General features: G+C 44.7%; 1 protein-coding gene across 1 annotated transcript; it reads right to left on the bottom strand.

Annotated features, from left to right (window-relative positions):
• Positions 1-81: 81 nt before the first annotated feature.
• Positions 82-13,871, bottom strand: LOC306786058 (uncharacterized protein). Its single transcript, XM_079280686.1, has 13 exons — positions 13,771-13,871; positions 11,902-11,983; positions 11,679-11,828; positions 11,310-11,456; positions 10,630-10,743; positions 8,661-8,774; positions 6,096-6,174; positions 5,712-5,940; positions 3,747-5,550; positions 3,482-3,655; positions 2,937-3,110; positions 1,132-1,178; positions 82-992 (listed from the first exon to the last, which is right to left on the bottom strand). The coding sequence occupies exons 2-13, from the start codon at positions 11,967-11,969 to the stop codon at positions 391-393; spliced, it is 3,702 nt and encodes a 1,233-aa protein (XP_079136812.1). The 5' UTR covers positions 11,970-11,983; positions 13,771-13,871; the 3' UTR covers positions 82-390.
• Between the last annotated feature and the right edge of the window lie 3,329 nt (positions 13,872-17,200).

The following is a 17,200-nucleotide window of genomic DNA, read 5'->3' as shown; positions in this document are numbered from 1 at the left end:
TGTCTGAAGTTTGTGTTTTTATTGTTGGTAGAAGAAGAAAAGACTCACGGACACTCTGAGGTCAGAATCAGGAGACGTGTTTATTTCACTTCATATATCGTTTTGCTAACAACACATCTCTGTTCATCCAGAGATCAGAGAGGCTTGTAATATAGTGAGACTTGCTCTCCGGGGACAAGGAATACATGATGTTCTGTTTGGACACATAAGATGTACGACCTTCAAGAATGAGAGGAAGCTTGTTGAAGTGACATCACTCTGTTCAGAGTATTGTTCCATCAACCTCTAGCCATGCTGGAGAGAGAACACCACAAACACCACCCTGAGGATAAACTGCTACCCACATCCTCCTCACTCACACCAGCTGTGTGTGATCCTGTACACACTGAACTATCTGGTCAGCAGAGAGAAGGTTCCTCTAGCAGGAGGAGACTCTCCGTCCTCCAGAGGACACAGAGACACTGAGGAACCAAACCAGAACCTGTAGAGCCCAAAGCCAGGATACAGAGGTTCAGTGAATGTGGTGTTGGAGGTGTGGAGGTGGATCAGTGTGTCTGAGGAGACTCTGTAGAAGGACAGAGAGCCAGCAGGACAGTCCACATACACTGCTACTCTACCAGAGGAGGAGGAGGAGGAGGAGGAGGAGGAGGTGATGGGTGTTTCTGTCTTATTGTGAAAGACAGAGTAACCATCACCAGAGCATCTCAGACTCCAGGACTGATCATTCCATCCAAACATACAGTCATTACTGTTTCCTTTCCTGCTGATTCCTCTGTAACTCACTGATATATAAGCTCTTCTTCTCCACTCGACCTCCCAGTAACAGCGACCAGTCAGACCAGTTCTACACAGCAGCTGAGGACAGAAGTCAAACCTGTCTTTATGATCAGGATAAGACTGAACCTCATCCACACATGTCACCTTCCTGTTGTTGTCAGACAGTTTGAGTCTCCTGTTCACTGTGTTTGTGTCGAGTGTGAGTTCACAGGAATCTGATGGAGAGAACAAGACACAACACAGCTGCAGTTATTCATCTATCATGTGTTTGACGATGACATCAGAGATGTGAATGAGTGATGTCACAGTTTGAAGATGCTTTGTTTCCATGAATCAAACTCAAAGCACACTTACACTTCCTCAGACCTGGTCTGGACCATCGGACTCCAGCAGGCTCCACCCTGAAAGGAGGAGGGGGGTCAGAGCAGCATGGAGACATGGACATGACATCGCTCTCACACACAGAGCTTTGTTATTCATCTTCACATGAGCACTTATTATTCATCAGCTCATACTCTGTGACTTCACTGGAGCTTCTTCTGATTGGCCCATGACGACAGCTCATGATCTTCACTTATTCATGATGTATTATGATCAGTGTTATATTGACCATCATCATCCATTTCACACTCAGTTTCCTCTCCAGTCAGTCAGTGAGTCACATGTTTGAACCTGCACATACTAACATGCGTAAATTGAAAAGAAAAAAACCAACAAGTCGCCTTCAAAATAAAAGCAATGCAGCTCTATTCTGTGCATGATGTACTCATTTACGTTTTATTCCTAATTTCCCAATGGCCTCGCACGGCAACAGCCGCACGGCAACAGCTCGAGGGCCCGATGTGGCCCGCGAGCCGTACAATGCCCAGGTCTGCTCTCACCGCTCTGTGTTTGGTCTCCAGCACCTCCTGAGGGAAACATCTGTCTCTTTAGCGGCTAAATGCTCCACGATGTTCACCAGCTCGTCTCTAACTGAGTCTGTCTGCTGTTTGCTGCTCATCACAGCTTGTTGGATGGAAACAGCTGCTGCTGGAAACACTGAGACTCAAGCAAACAGGAAATGTGCTGCAGAACCAAAACCAGGAGCTAAAAGAGGCTGAAACGCTGTAGAGCTGCAGAGATGGAGACGGTTCTCTGTGGGTTCATCACCACCACACGACTCTTCACCGTCACACAGAGTCAGCTGATCCGTTGTCGATATAGAATGTTGATTGTTGGTGTTTTGGTCCTGACAAGCGACCTCTTGTGTTTGTGTAATAATGACGGTTGTCTCTCAGCAGTAAAGGAGGAAGTATCCTGAAATCACTACAGCGCCACAAACCCTCTGATGGAGGAGGTCGGGGGGATGGTTGGATGTACGAAGCTGTTCACATCCCGTCTCCTAGCAACAGTCAACACTGGTTTCTATTATCTGTAATCTGGGCTGAAAATATTACAGTTCAAGTCCGTCTGCAGCCACAGAGCACTGCCTGTGTCCCCCTAGAGCTCTGGTCCAGTCCTCAATAAACCTCTTTGGACTCTGACACACCACGTCCACAACCAGCTGCTGGTTCTTCACTGAGCGTCTGTGGCCGACTGTCACCTGTACTTTCAACAAGTCGACTCTTCTCAGCCAGGGAACTGTCTCTCAGTGCAAAACAAACCACAACAGTAGAGCTGAACTCCTTCAGAACAGCAAAACATTCATATTGTGATGATTCATCAAGACGGTTAAAACTGATTGTTTTTGTCTTTTCACAATAATGTCTGAACTAAAGAGCAACACACACTGGTGACAGATGACGAGCATCAAAACATCAACTATTGTTTGATACGAGTCCACAAACCTGCAGCGTGACGACGCTGACACAAGTCAACCCAGCGTGTCAGGATGCACCACTCTCCTATTTACTCATGTTGAAACAAGACAACGCTCCAGAACAACAACAGTTTCATCACCTTCCCTCCCTGCTGGGCTCATCCTGGCTACTGTTCCCTGATACTTCTGTCTGTGCTGATGGTCTGATGTGGGACACAAACAGTCTGATGAGTCTCTGGTAGTTTGAGGTCAGCTTGGTGTGTCAGGGTCATATTAACCAGGCTGACAGTGTGACAGAGAACAAGTCTCCAGCTCGACCTCCTCCATCAGACTGAGTGTCTGTGGCTGCAGCTCTTCATACCTGAGAGTTTCCAGTCTCCAGTGTGGATCCTTCAGTCCAGCAGACAGCAGCTTCACTCCTGAGTCTCCTGGATGATTGTAGCTCAGGTCCAGCTCTCTCAGATGGGAGGGGTTGGAGCTCAGAGCTGAGACCAGAGAAGCACAGCCTTCCTCTGTGATCAGACAGCCTGACAGGCTGCCAACACACAAAACAACACACATGTCACATGATCTGAGGGAACTGTGAGGCTGGAAGGTTACTGCAGTACTGAGATACTGTCGGCTACTGTGGGGTCACATTAACATAGTTACTGATTGTTTTCTAGTCACAACCAAACACCCATTAAAGTCTATCAACAATCTGAATCTGAACATTACTGATAACTCTCTGAATCCTCTGATATTTCAAGTTATAACAGCAGAGTGAGAAAAAAAACCAATATTAGATATGTATATAGAAATATATTCAAATTAAATAATTGATTGAAATCATGAAAGCAGAGACGATCTTATGAAGGTTTCAAGTTTACCCATTCATAAAAATAAGGACATTAATTGAATCCTGACCTGAGAGTTTCCAGTTCACAGTGAGGACTCTCCAGTCCAGCAGACAGCAGCTTCACTCCTGAATCCTGCAGGTTGTTGTTACTCAGGTCCATTTCTCTCAGACTAGAGGACTGGGAGCTGAGAACTGAGGACAGAGCTTCACAGCTTCTCTCTGAGAGATTACAGTCACTCAGTCTGAAGAGACAATGATGAAGAAAAATAATCAATATGTAGTAAAGACAAAGTATTTAAGTTATGACATATTAATATAACTCTCTGTACTTACAGAGCTTTGTTGGAGGCTTTGACCACTGGCAGCAGCCTCAGAAGAGCCTCCTCTGAAGCAAAGTATTTCTTCAGGTCAAACACGTCCAGATCTTTTCCTGATGACAGTAAGATGAAGACCAGAGCTGACCACTGAGCAGGAGACAGTTCATCTGTGGAGAGACGTCCTGAACTCAGGGACTGTTGGATCTCCTTCACGAGAGAACCATCATTCAGTTCATTCAGACAGTGGAACAGATTGATGCTTTTCTCTGGAGACACATCCTCACTGATCTTCTTCTTGATGTACTGGACTGTTTCCCGATTGGTCTGTGAGCTACTTCCTGTCTGTGTCAGCAGACCTCGTAGGAGAGTCTGATTGGTCTGCAGTGAAAGACCCAGGAGGAAGCGGAGGAACAAGTCCAGGTGTCCATTTGGACTCTGTAAGGCCTTGTCCACAGCACTCTGGTAGAGACGTTTTGGTTTAGGTTTGTCTCTGAAGACTTTAGACAACCGGGAGATTGTTGGTTCTTCTGACAGCAGATTGACTCCAGAGTTGATGACGGTCAGATGGACATGAAGAGCAGCCAGAAACTCCTGAACACTCAGATGGACGAAGCAGAAGACCTTGTGCTGGTACAGTCCTCTCTCCTCTCTAAAGACCTGTGTGAACACTCCTGAGTACACTGAGGCTGCTCTGATGTCGATGCCACACTCTGTCAGGTCAGATTCATAGAAGATCAGGTTGCCTTTCTGCAGCTGATCAAAAGCCAGTTTTCCCAGAGACTCGGTCATCTTCCTGCTCTCTGGACTCCAGTGTGGATCTGTCTCAGCTCCTCCATCATACTTGACCTTCTTCAGTTTGGACTGAACCACCAGGAAGTGGATGTACATCTCAGTCAGGGTCTTGGGCAGCTCTCCTCCCTCTCTGGTCTTCAACACATCCTCCAGAACTCCAGCAGTGATCCAGCAGAAGACTGGGATGTGGCACATGATGTGGAGGCTTCGTGAGGTCTTGATGTGGGAGATGATCCTGCTGGCCTGCTCCTTATCTCTGAACCTCTTCCTGAAGTACTCCTCCTTCTGTGGGTCAGTGAACCCTCTGACCTCTGTCACCATGCCAACACACTCAGGAGGGATCTGATTGGCTGCTGCAGGTCGTGTGGTGATCCAGAGGCGAGCAGAGGGAAGCAGTTTCCCCCTGAAGAGGTTTGTCAGCAGCACATCCACTGAGGTGGACTCTGTAACATCAGTCAGGACCTCATTGTTGGTGAAGTCCAGAGGAAGTCGACACTCATCCAGACCGTCAAAGATGAACAGAACCAGGAACTCTTCAAACCTGCAGATTCCTGCTGCTTTGGTTTCACTGAAGAAGTGATGAACAAGTTGCACCAAGCTGAACTGTTTCTCTTTCAGCACATTCAGCTCTCTGAAGGTGAATGGAAATGTGAACAGTATGTCCTGGTGGTCTTTGTCTTCAGCCCAGTCCAGAGTGAACTTCTGTGTTAAGACTGTTTTCCCAATGCCAGCCACTCCCTTTGTCATCAGTGTTCTGATTGGTTCCTCTCCTCCAGGTGAGGCTTTAAAGAGGTCTTCTTGTCTGATGGTTGTTTCTGGTCTGTGTGGTTTCCTGGATGCTGTTTCAATCTGTCTGACCTCATGTTGATCATTGACCCCTGCAGTCCCTCCCTCTGTGATGTAGAGCTCTGTGTACATCTCATTCAGAAGGGTTGGGTTTCCTGCTTTAGCGATCCCCTCAAACACACACTGGAACTTCTTCTTCAGGTTAGATTTGAGTTCACGCTGACAAACTGCAGCAAGAAGTCCTGAATGAACACAACAAAGAAGATCAATGAGTCAAAGAATAGACTTCAACATGTCATTTCCTCACAGAATGAGTCTATGAATACATGTTGGTCCATCTCTTGAGACTTCAGTAAACGTCACATTTATCCAGCATGTTGAATCTTTAGAGAAATCCTCTTACTGCTCTGCAGACAGTCAGCCAGCTCCTCCTGCTTCATTCTCCTCAGGAAGTTCATTGTGATCTTCTCAAATGCGTCTCTGCTGCTCCTCCTCTGCTCTTCATCCTCACCGTCCAGCACCTCCTCATCCTCCCTCTGACTCTCTAAGCATTCTGGGTAATCTGAACTCACAACCTTCTGGATCTTCTGCAGCTCGTTCTTCACAAAAGTGAGGATGTTCTCCTCCAGCAGCTGGAACAGAACATTCTATGAATGACACAAACTAAAAGCATGGAAGCAAACATCAGATCCATGTTGGACAGACTGACGATCCACTGGTCTACAGAGTGCAGCACGGAGATGATTGTGAACACAAGAGATGTAACAGTAGTTGTACATGTACAGACCATGAATATGGAGTCCAGGTGTGTTTGATGCTGCTGGGCAGACGGACCTCTGGGAACCTCTGAGCTCTGCTGGTCCTCTCTGTGGAGGAATCATGAAGAATCAGCTCACATTGTGTCTGTACATCAACACAAAGACAACAAGTAGTGAAAGATGTTGTGTTCTGTCATGATTGATCACAATGAAAACCAGATGCAAAAATGACGAGTTAAAAATGTACTTTCATTTCTTATTTGTAATGTTTGAATTTTGTTTGTCATTTAACGATCCTGTTGAGAATGCGTGAATTTTATCTGAATGAGTTATTTTTTTATTCATTCATAATGTTTCCTGCGGAAATGATGCTTCAGCTCTTCTGCACCTCCTAAGCTTCCGTAGTCCCGTCTTATCCTCATAATGGTGTTTTGCATTGATGATGTTAAGTTGAGTGAAATAATACTATTTTGTTGTATTCTTCAAAAGTGGAACCGTTTACGCTACACCAGGGGTCGCAACCTTTTCTATCCAAAGAGACATTTTGTTTTATTTTCCACCAAATAAAATGTGTCTGGAGCCGCAGAAGCTATTTGATATCACAGCTTATAAAGTGTTATATATAGTTACATTACAGATACAAAAACTATAGTTTGTTGTTCTTATGAAAATATGGAACAAGAATAAAGACAATTCTTGACATTTTATTGCTATTTCACCTGATATAACAGCATCAAGCTCTTATGAAGAGGAGAGTTTCTGCAGCAGCTGAGGAATCATCTCCAGCGTGACACTGTTCAGCAGATGCTGTGAGTTTGTTGTGGAAGCACACAGTCAGCCAGCATCGTTGGCAGTGGAAGCAAATGAAGACGTCCACGCAGAGTTAAACTCTCTATTTTCCTCCGTGACTTTTCTTTCTTTGGATTTATCCATTGATAGTTTACAGAGGGCGGGTCTGAACATCATGATCAGTCACGTGCAGGGAAAAGCTCTTGACAAAGGTCGAGGCTTGAACTGCCTGTGGGAATAATTCACATTTAAGATTCTGTTCATTCTCGCTGATAAATGATATTCTCTCTGAACACGTGTCTCTTCTTGGAGAACGTCATGCGAGATAACTTCTTCTATCAGCGCAACTTCGCTGCTCTTCTTTCTATTTCCTCGTCTCTGCCCCCGCTGAACAAGTGCCGTACCGGCTGAATAAGAAGCGCCGGTTAAAGTATGAACTCGGTTCCGCAAATGTATAATTCCGAATGATCGATCGGATTTAGGGCCTGGGTCCGGATCCGGTTCGCCAGTTGGGGACCCCTGATGTAGACTCAAGGAGCTGCAACAGACGGGCTGAAGAGCCGCAGGTTGGCGACCCCTGCGCTGCACACTTTAATAACTGCTGATACCATCACGTTATCCAGCTGTTACGTGTCATTCTCACCATTATAATATAAGTTGTGCGGTTGTTTCATTTCGCCTTTTAGGCGCTATTTGCTTTCCCGTCAGACCGCCCTGTCATATAAAAAGACGCAGCGACGCAGAGATTCCGCATTCACTCCCTTGTGTAAATGCTGTTATTTTGCATGTTCAGGAGCAGATGTGCAGCGAGAGAAAGAGACCAGAAGGCAATGTATGTGTGTTATATTGTCTTCTGCAGATATGCATCTTCCTTTGTTTCATGTTATCATTTTCTTGGTTTCTGTTTCGTCACTCCACCGCATGCACCTGTTTATTGTGTCCACCTGATGTCGCAGTTGTTGCTGTTGTACATTAGTTTTCATGGTTCTACAATTCTTGTTATAATTCAGGTTGAAGGTTTCTTGTCAATTGTAATCGCTCTTCACAAGTACTGTTACATAGTAATGTAAGCTAGGAAACACTATTTCCCGCATTTTAAGAAAAATAATGAAATCTTTACACAACGGTGTTTTGCATTGCTGAGGGAGCAGAAGTACAGAGAGAGATCAGAAGGTAATATATGTGTGTTATGTTGTCTTCTGCAGGAGCAAATAAATGCTTGAAAATAATCTTTTGAGTCGTCTCTTTCCATGCCCCATCTGTGTCTGTTACATCTGCTTTCACTGCACAGTAAAAGTTATTCTATTGGCAGCACGGTAAAGTCACAAATGATACCGTAGGTCAAATTCATACCGCTTTACTTTCTATACCTTCTATACCTTCCACCTCCAGATACAACTAGAAACAACTAGAATCACATGTGATGTCATTCTTTTCATATCTGGTGTGGTTTCTGTTCTACTTTGTGTTGTTAGTCAGATGTACCAAGACTTAATGCTGTTGATCTGTCACATCACTGAAACAAAGGGTCTGTGTTTGGTTTTGTCCACAGCACCGTTGGGGAGACTTCCTCCTCCGAGTCTTTCTCGTCTCCAGACCTCTGCAACTAGAGTTAGGATTATATCCAGAATGCTACTTCCTGTCTCATGTCAAACCGACAACAAGTAGTTCAAGATATTGCGTCATGTCATGATCATAATGAGAAGTTAGATCATAATGCCAGATCAAAGACTATCAATGATAGACGACCAACGTTTTATCTGTGTAACAGTTAGTCATCTGTTTCATCTGTTTTCAGAACTTACTCTGGGTCATGAGAACGGCGTCCATCTTTGAAGTTAATCAGACGACCTTTAGATCGATCACTCTTCATGGACACACAGCTGGGTTCAGGAGACTTTCCTCTCTGCTGCTGTGAACTGATAGAAACACTGATATTTACTGAACATACAATCTTCATTTCTCTGCTTTCATTGGTTTTATTGGACAGTAAAAGTTACATTACTGCAGTTTAAACACGTCTTTAATGGTAAATAAGCTTCTTATTATATAGCTTCTTCATGGTGACCTGTTTGCTTGGACACAATAACTAAAACTACGAGATTCACATCTTGTAGTGGTTCCACTTGACCGGTAAATATTTTGGGCTGCAGCACACCAGGAAGTGAGGTCAGTTTGTTTCAGTTGAAAACCTTTGTCCTGGTCATATGTGGGCGGGGCCTGGACTATGTTCCCTGATTGTAATTGTGATTAGTAATCTGGGTCTTAATGAGGGTATTTCTGGAGGTGTCTGCAAAGCAATAGTCTAGTTACCCACAAAGACTAGGATATATAAGGACAACCCTCCAACAAGCAACTCTTTTAAACCACTGACTCTTCATCAAACTGCACTTTACCACCAGACCTCAGTAGATAGACCCAGAACCCCTGCAGCTAGTCCCCAGACCTCTGCATCTGATTCATAGTCTTCTGAAACTACTTCCCAGACCACGACAGGTAGTCCCCAAAACTCTGGAGTCATTTCACAGACATGCAGCTAGTCCTGTGACCTCTCCAAGTAGTACTACATCAGCTAGTCCCCAGACTATATCAGCTAGTCCCCAGACTACATCAGCTAATCCCAGGGGCGGACTGGGGGAAAAAAGTGGCCCGGGAGTTACTGTCAGACCGGCCCACTCAATACACGGCATGTATTTCGCCGGTCTACGGCGGCCATTCGCACCTCCGCCGGCCCTGCCCCGACCGTCGCCCGGCACGACCGCACGGCGCAGACCGCGGTTATGGACAAAAGTTTTTAAAAGCACCGTAGTGTCCAGCCGTGCTGTGGCGTCCTCGGATCGCGAGGAGTAGTATAATGCCAGTTTATACTGTTGCTACAGTTTTCACTGATTATTGACTTTCGGTATTAGAGTAAATTGAACGTGTTCTGTGAAGCATATAATATAGTCGGGGCCGGCGATGTCAGACACCGGCCCAAACCCCGTCGGCCTACCGGGGATTCCCCCGGTATCCCCGATGGCCAGTCCGCCCCTGGCTAGTCTCCAGACTACATCAGCTAGTCTCCAGACTACATCAGCTAGTCTCCAGACTACATCAGCTAGTCCCCAGACTACATCAGCTAGTCCCCAGACTACATCAGGTAGTCCCCAGACTACATCAGGTAGTCCCCAGACCACATCAGCTAGTCCCCAGACTACATCAGCTAGTCTCCAGACTACATCAGCTAGTCTCCAGACTACATCAGCTAGTCCCCAGACTACATCAGGTAGTCCCCAGACCACATCAGCTAGTCCCCAGACTATATCAGCTAGTCTCCAGACTACATCAGCTAGTCCCCAGACTACATCAGGTAGTCCCCAGACTATATCAGCTAGTCCCCAGACTATATAAGCTAGTCCCCAGACTACATCAGCTAGTCCCCAGACTATATCAGCTAGTCCCCAGACTACATCAGCTAGTCCCCAGACTACATCACCTAGTCCCCAGAGCACTGAAGCTTTTCTGAAGACATTTGCAGATAGTCTCAGTCATCTGTCTCCAGAAATCTGCAGCTATCTGAATATCTGACCTCTCCTGGTCGACTCTGTGGAGGAATCAGCTCACATTGTGTTTGCACCAGAGACTGTCTACAGTTAATGATTTACACACAAACACATACAGACCAGTTAGTTAAAGATATTGAGTTCTGTCATGATTGATCATCATGAAAACAACACTGTAAACGATACACGACCAATTCTGTGTTTCATAACTGAGAATCAGAACAGAACTTACTCTGGGTCATAAGAACGGCGTCCATCTTTGAAGTCAATCAGACCACCTTTAGAACGATCACTCTTCATGGACACACAGCTGGGTTCAGGAGACTTTCCTCTCTGCTGCTGTGAACTGATAGAAACACTGACATTACATCATCATCATCATTCAATCATGAAGATCAGCTCACATTGTGTGTGTCCACACAGAGACCAACACAAGGTGAAGGTCCATGAAGTGATGTGTGGATGTGGATCAGATGAGTCCCTGTAGTGGTAAAGGTTCACTAGTCCTGCTGATCCCTCTGAGAATCAACAGCTCAGTCTTTCAGCTCACTGTTTTCTTCACCAGTCAGTTTGCTTTAGTCCCAACAGCTCTCACCAAGCCCTCCATGGAGCTCTCCCTCCCTCACTCTACACTGCTGAAGTGCCCTGGAGCAAGGCACCCAGAACCTCCAGCTGCTCCAGTGGAGCGTCTCAGTGTCAGACTGGTTGTACTGGGCAGCTCCCAGTGTGAATGTGTTTCAATGAAGAAGAGTGTTGGTGCTCAGAGAACTTCATCAGAGTCAGTAAAGGGTTAAAACCTGGAGATCTCACCACAGAGAGTCTGATAGAAACACATCTTCATCATCATCATCATCATCATCATCACCATCATCATCATCTTCATCATCATCATCATCACTTTGAAATCCTCACCTTTCATCAACAGAGTGGCGTCCATCTTTGAAGTATATAGGACGACGCATAGACCGGTCACTCTTCATGGACACACAGCTGGGTTCAGGTTCAGGTTCAGGTTCAGGTCCAGGTTCAGGTCCAGGTTCAGGTTGTTCCAGCTTCCTCCTGATAGAAACACCAGATACATTCAGTGATTTAATAACCCTATATAATCGACATACAGTATGTAATCAAAGTTTTATGTAGAAATGTTTCAGTGTTGAGGTTGAAGCTGTATTCAGTGCAGCAAAGACAGGAAGTGATGCAGTGAGGTGACCATGATGGTTGAAGAGTAATGCTGTCCAATCAGGATGAAGAGAGGAACCATGTGGTGGAAAAGAGTTTTACCTGAGTGACCTTCTGACCTCATCATCATCACCACCATCACTTTCTTTGAAATCAATAGGGTGCATAGACCGGTCACTCTTCATGGACACACAGCTGGGTTCAGGTTCAGGTCCAGGTCCAGGTCCAGGTCCGTCTGGTCCCTGATGGGTCCTGGTCACATGTAGAAACAGAGTCAGTGGATGAAAGCCTTTGAGTCATGGACAGGTAGAGATGGTCATCTCACCTCTGAGCTTTGGTGTGGCTGGTTTTAGAGGGAGGGACTCCCTCCTCTCCGTCCTCACACTGATTCATAGCAGAGTCCACACCTTCACACAAACACAACAACATTATTTCTCTTCATCATGACAAACACACACAGCTCATTCACCTCAACACTAAAGACACTCATGGGACAGTTTCCATGTTGTCCCTCTGAGCTGCAGAGTCCTCTCTCAGAGATGACGTTCACAACGCTCTTTAGTCTGTTGGCTTGTTGGAAGACCAGAGGAAGACTCTTCATCTGGCTTTTTATTGGCCTTTCTTTGGGGATGACGTCACTTTTCACTTCTATTTGAGTGACTTTGAAAAGCTCTTCAACGTTTGAAATGTTCCTCTGTTTCCACGTCTACTGCATCCAGTCAGAGCAGGAAGCAGCTCGTCCAATAATCCAGAATCAGTCATGTGACCTTGTTAGCTGCTGCTGAATTCACATCACTTTGTAGCTTCATGTGTAGAGGAACCAGTGAGAGCAGAGCTGAAAGCATCCGTCCAATCACTGACCAGCACATCAGCACTCGTTCCTCCTCTACATCATCTCTCCTGTATCAGCTGCTCTCTGTTTCCTATCAGTGTCAGCTGAATCCCTTTGGCTTCTTGTTGCTCTCACTAAAGACTGAAGTCAACAAACCTTTTGTTCATCGTGACTTCAGTTGTTTTCACAGTGAAAACTCAAAGCACACGAGGAAACATTCTCTCTGCTGCTCAGCTGCTCTTTCACTCAGAAAAGTCTGAAGAGAAAAGTTAAGAAAAGGTCGACTACAACCTGCTGATTAATGTGCACGCTTTGAAAAACACATCTTTATAAAATGTTAAAAAGTCTGTCAGCCGAAGTTCTCATTAAATTACAGTAAAATAAAATATATTTGACTGTAATAAAATACCATGAAATACAGATATTAGCTGTAAATACACAATAGAGCAAAACTCAAGTACAAATACATTTAGTTACTATTAGAAAACATGTAAAAGGTTTTAGAGAATACCGAATAAATACTACATATTGAATTTAACGAGTTCATAGAATTATTCATTTTATCTCCAACATCTGTTAAAGTTTAGATTTCTGGAGATTAAACAAACTTCACTTTTCCTTCTTTTAAACGCCGTTAACAACGTGTCAAAAGACGTCATTTTAAACGCTCGTCCTATAAGTTTACAGTGTTTCACAAGTTAAATATTGTTCATCAACCTCCAACAGATGGAGCTGAGCTGTTTCTCCTCATGATCTCCCTTCAGAGTCCAGAAGTCAGTCAAACACAGCAGAGTCACATGACACGTAGCTGTCCTCACAGAGAACACTGTGGGAACATGTGGAAGCTTTCATTTGATTTGATCTGTTAGTAAAAGGTCGACTACAACCTGCTGATCAATGAGAGAAAAAGTGAACACGAAAGGAAACACAAACACATTCAAACACGATCAAACACGGAGTAAATGTGTTGAGAAGCAGAGGAAGAAATGAAGATGAAGCTTTGTGGCCTGAAAGGACTGAAAGCAGCAGGTGAGACAAACAGAGTCTCTCAGGTGTGTTTCAGTGCAGCAACAAAGGCCCAGGTGAGCTCTCTGGTCCCTGCTGGGTCCTAGTGCTCCACACAGTAACAGTCCTGACAGACCCCAGATCAGCCTGAACTCCTCTTCTTCATCACAGCGTCATCATTCAAAGCAACACTTCATCTGGACTTCAACATCCAAACTAACAGCAGCTTCTCTCTGCCTGCTCACACAGGCGGCCATCTTGTTTCCCAGCTGACGTTTGTGTTTGAAAGCAGCTTTAAACAATCACACGTTCACAACAATCAATGACGTCATTCCAACCAATCGCAGCTCCACTTACTGAACCTTCAGCATGAACTTCATCCGTGTGCAGCTCTCTTCTGTCCTCAGCAGGTCTGTGTAGAGAAGGAGCTTCGTGCTTCACGTCAACGTAAACTTCCATCAGACGAAGTGAAGTGAGCAGCTTGTTGTGCTTCATCAGAGAGAGGGTGCGTCCTCACGTCACCATCTCAGTATGCAGTCTGACTGGTTGGACTGAGTCTCAGGCTGAGCTGCGTTCACAGGATCAAATGTCTTTGTGAACACAAACAGCAGCCTGGACTGTGTTGTTTGGACCAGATAGTTTAGAGCAGGGTGTCAAAGGCCAAATCCCAACGTCCCCCTGAACCCTCAAACTCTGAACCCTCAAGGACTCACTGACGTCACCAGCTGAGTGGGTGAGTGTGAGAGGCTGTGAGGGCTTGAGATGGTGTAAGTAGGAACGGGACAGCACTTTGCTGCAACATATCACGTTACCATGAAAACGACAACAAATATGATGTATAATTGTGTGTATTTATTTTATACTTTGTACTCTTTGATGTGAAAGTCTTCAGGCTCTTTCCTCACATGAGATCTAACTTCATATCATCTATTTACTCATTTCTGTCAAAACAGCTTCAATGACAAAATCAAATATTTGATGAATAAATAAATAAATATCTGATTTCATGTTTATTTTTTGTTCCATCTTTAACCCTTAATGTTTCTGAGTAAATGTATTATGACAGGCTGAACACACGTGAGCCGTCCTCTTTCTTTACCTTTTTTTCACGTCTCCATGACGTGAAATCATCACTGGTTACCCCGTGTTTAACGTCACATTGCAATGATTTGTGGGTAATTTCCTTTGGCTAAGTCAGCACCATGCTGACTCACGGAAAGGGTTCATAAAGGGCTCAACATGTCTGCGAGAGACTCAAACACTTGATGATGTCAAAGTCCATGAGTCCGTCAGGGGGACGTTGGGATTTGGCCAAACTCATCTTCACTCCGGGCCACATCAGCATCGCGGTCGCCCTCAAAGGGCCGGTTGTAAATGTAAGACTGTGTAAATGTAACTACTCCTAACATATTGGTAAATAACTGTCTCTGCATTTGATTATTGTTTATTCAAGTGTCAAAGTCTGGTTACTGAGAATTTTCAAGAATCTGTGAAAGTTGACTGATTCAATACGTTATAGTTCACCACATATCGACATCAATAAGCTGCCGTTCGAACAACGAACACGTAGTTTATCGTAGCCTCGGCATTTTGCCGTGGTCACTACGAGTCTCCAAAAGCGCTTTTACGCAGACGTAGTCTTCGTAAACCATGTGTGAAATATATATTTTCTGTCGTGTTATCTAATTTGAACTTGTACTGTGGCTTCATGCTGTGGTACCGTTGTGTTTTCCAGCTCATGTCCCAGCCAGAGTTATCTGCAGGCATCTGTTGGCCAAAGAAAATCCAGGCGGAAATAAAAACCTTCTGTTTCAGTGTGTTGTAGCTTCATTAGCTCAATGCTAGTAGCACTCACAGTGCTTCTGACTGTTTGTGAAGAACCTTCAGAGTTCCCTTTCAACAGAGACTAAAACTACACATGTACTCCCAATGGTTCAATAAGAGCGGTCAGTTTACTTTGGGTTCTCCTTGGATAGGTGTTTTAGGCAAATTTTACAAGAGTGATAAGAGGATTTAAGTATCTCAGTTATGACTTTCTATCTCATAATTTCGACGATGGGGATATTTTTTTTATCCAATCTAACTTTAAATTATTATTTTGTTTTTATAAAAAAAAAAAAAAAATTATCTGGCGGCTTCGCGGGCCACATAAAATGACGTGGCGGGCCGGCTCTGGCCTGCGGGCCGTATGTTTGACACCCCTGGTTTAGAGGATCCATGCACGCTCCTCTTTGTCTCCTTGTCTTCTCTGGACTTTTAGGACAAACTGCAGCTTCCTCACAAACGACATACTGATGCATGCAGTCTGCATTCAACTGGGACATACTGCTTCCTCATCACGTGGCTCCTTGAACTTTGACCCTCTTGCTCATGTATCTGCTGTGCAAAGGATTGTGGGTCAGAATAGCCAGGAGAGCATGCTGGCTCGCACACTGCAAAATACAACCGAATGTAGAACACAAACTGTAATTCCTGCAGCAAACACCCCCAAGATGGAAACAACACGACCACTGTCAACAACAACCTGCAGGAAAGACCAGATCTCCTCAAGAGAGCAGGAAGGAGGAGCGAGGCCCTTCATCTGGCATCAGTCCACCAACGAGTCAAGTAATCCCTCTGACAGGAGGAGACATGTGCATTCTGATACGTGGAGACAACAGGGACCAGGAGACCCAGGCTGCTCAGTCTCATCCTTAAGCATTCAGGCAGGTGGTCCTGGTCCTAAAGGACTAGTGCGTCCACTCCTGAAGGAGGACTCTGGGTGTTTTCTCTATGAGTGAGTCAGAGAGTAAAGGTGATGATCTGTCCACATCAGAACAGACACTGCTGCCCTGTGCAGGGCCGGGGATCTGACCACCTCCTGTCTGTTGAGGTCCACCTCCTCAGTGGTGTTGTCCCACCTCAACATGACGGGCTTCCCCCTCAGCTGTGGAGTGAAATGGTTCAGCAGCTTCTCCACAGCAACAAGCTGCAGCAGGTTGATGTGATGGGAGGAGTCCAGCCATGTGCCTCCAGCCTGGCTTCTTGATGGTCCCGCCCTGCAGGGTGCTTTACAACAACACATGAACAAGGATCCATTTAAGTTCACCGATTAAAGGACAAGTCAGAAGGAAGGTCTCACGATGTAATATAGTGTGTATATATATATAGTATAATAATAGTAATCACAAACACAGAACATATTATCTCAACAGATGGTTTTCACAAATTGTGTTTCGGTGCTAAATTTCAGATTAATATTTACTGAGTAAAAATCGTTCGCTCAAGTTCACAAAACATCAGTAAATATGTATTTAATATATCATATCATCAAAATCAAACACTAATGTTTGAGGTAGAAAGGTCTTTTGTTCTCATTGCATTGGAGTCTGGTGAAGCCCAACACTCTGTCTGGGGCTTTTATTGTGAAGGAGAAAACGGAAAGAGGGAAAGAGGAAAAAGGTTCTACAGGAGTGTGAAGAAGAAATAAAGTTGTTTCCATCTTGCTGCAGACTTATTCTTTTATTACTATTATAAAGTAGAGGTGCAACATCACCTTCAGCTACATATATCATCTAATTTAATCTGACACATAATCAGCAGGTAAACAATCAGCAGAAGAAGTTAACGTCTCAGATGATTAATACAGACACACTGATACATACTTTGTACTTTTATAATGTTTCCTACAAACTAAGAGTATTTGAGTTTACTTCTGACCAAAGTAAAATAAAAACAAAGACTTGGGATGTACCCAATCACAAAGGAGGGAAAACACACAAAGACAGGAAGTGAAGTGAACACGGGA

Source organism: Melanostigma gelatinosum (assembly GCF_949748355.1).
Source record: "Melanostigma gelatinosum genome assembly, chromosome: 12".
Taxonomy (NCBI): Eukaryota; Metazoa; Chordata; class Actinopteri; order Perciformes; family Zoarcidae; genus Melanostigma; species Melanostigma gelatinosum.
This window is presented reverse-complemented; position numbering and strand designations above follow the sequence as displayed.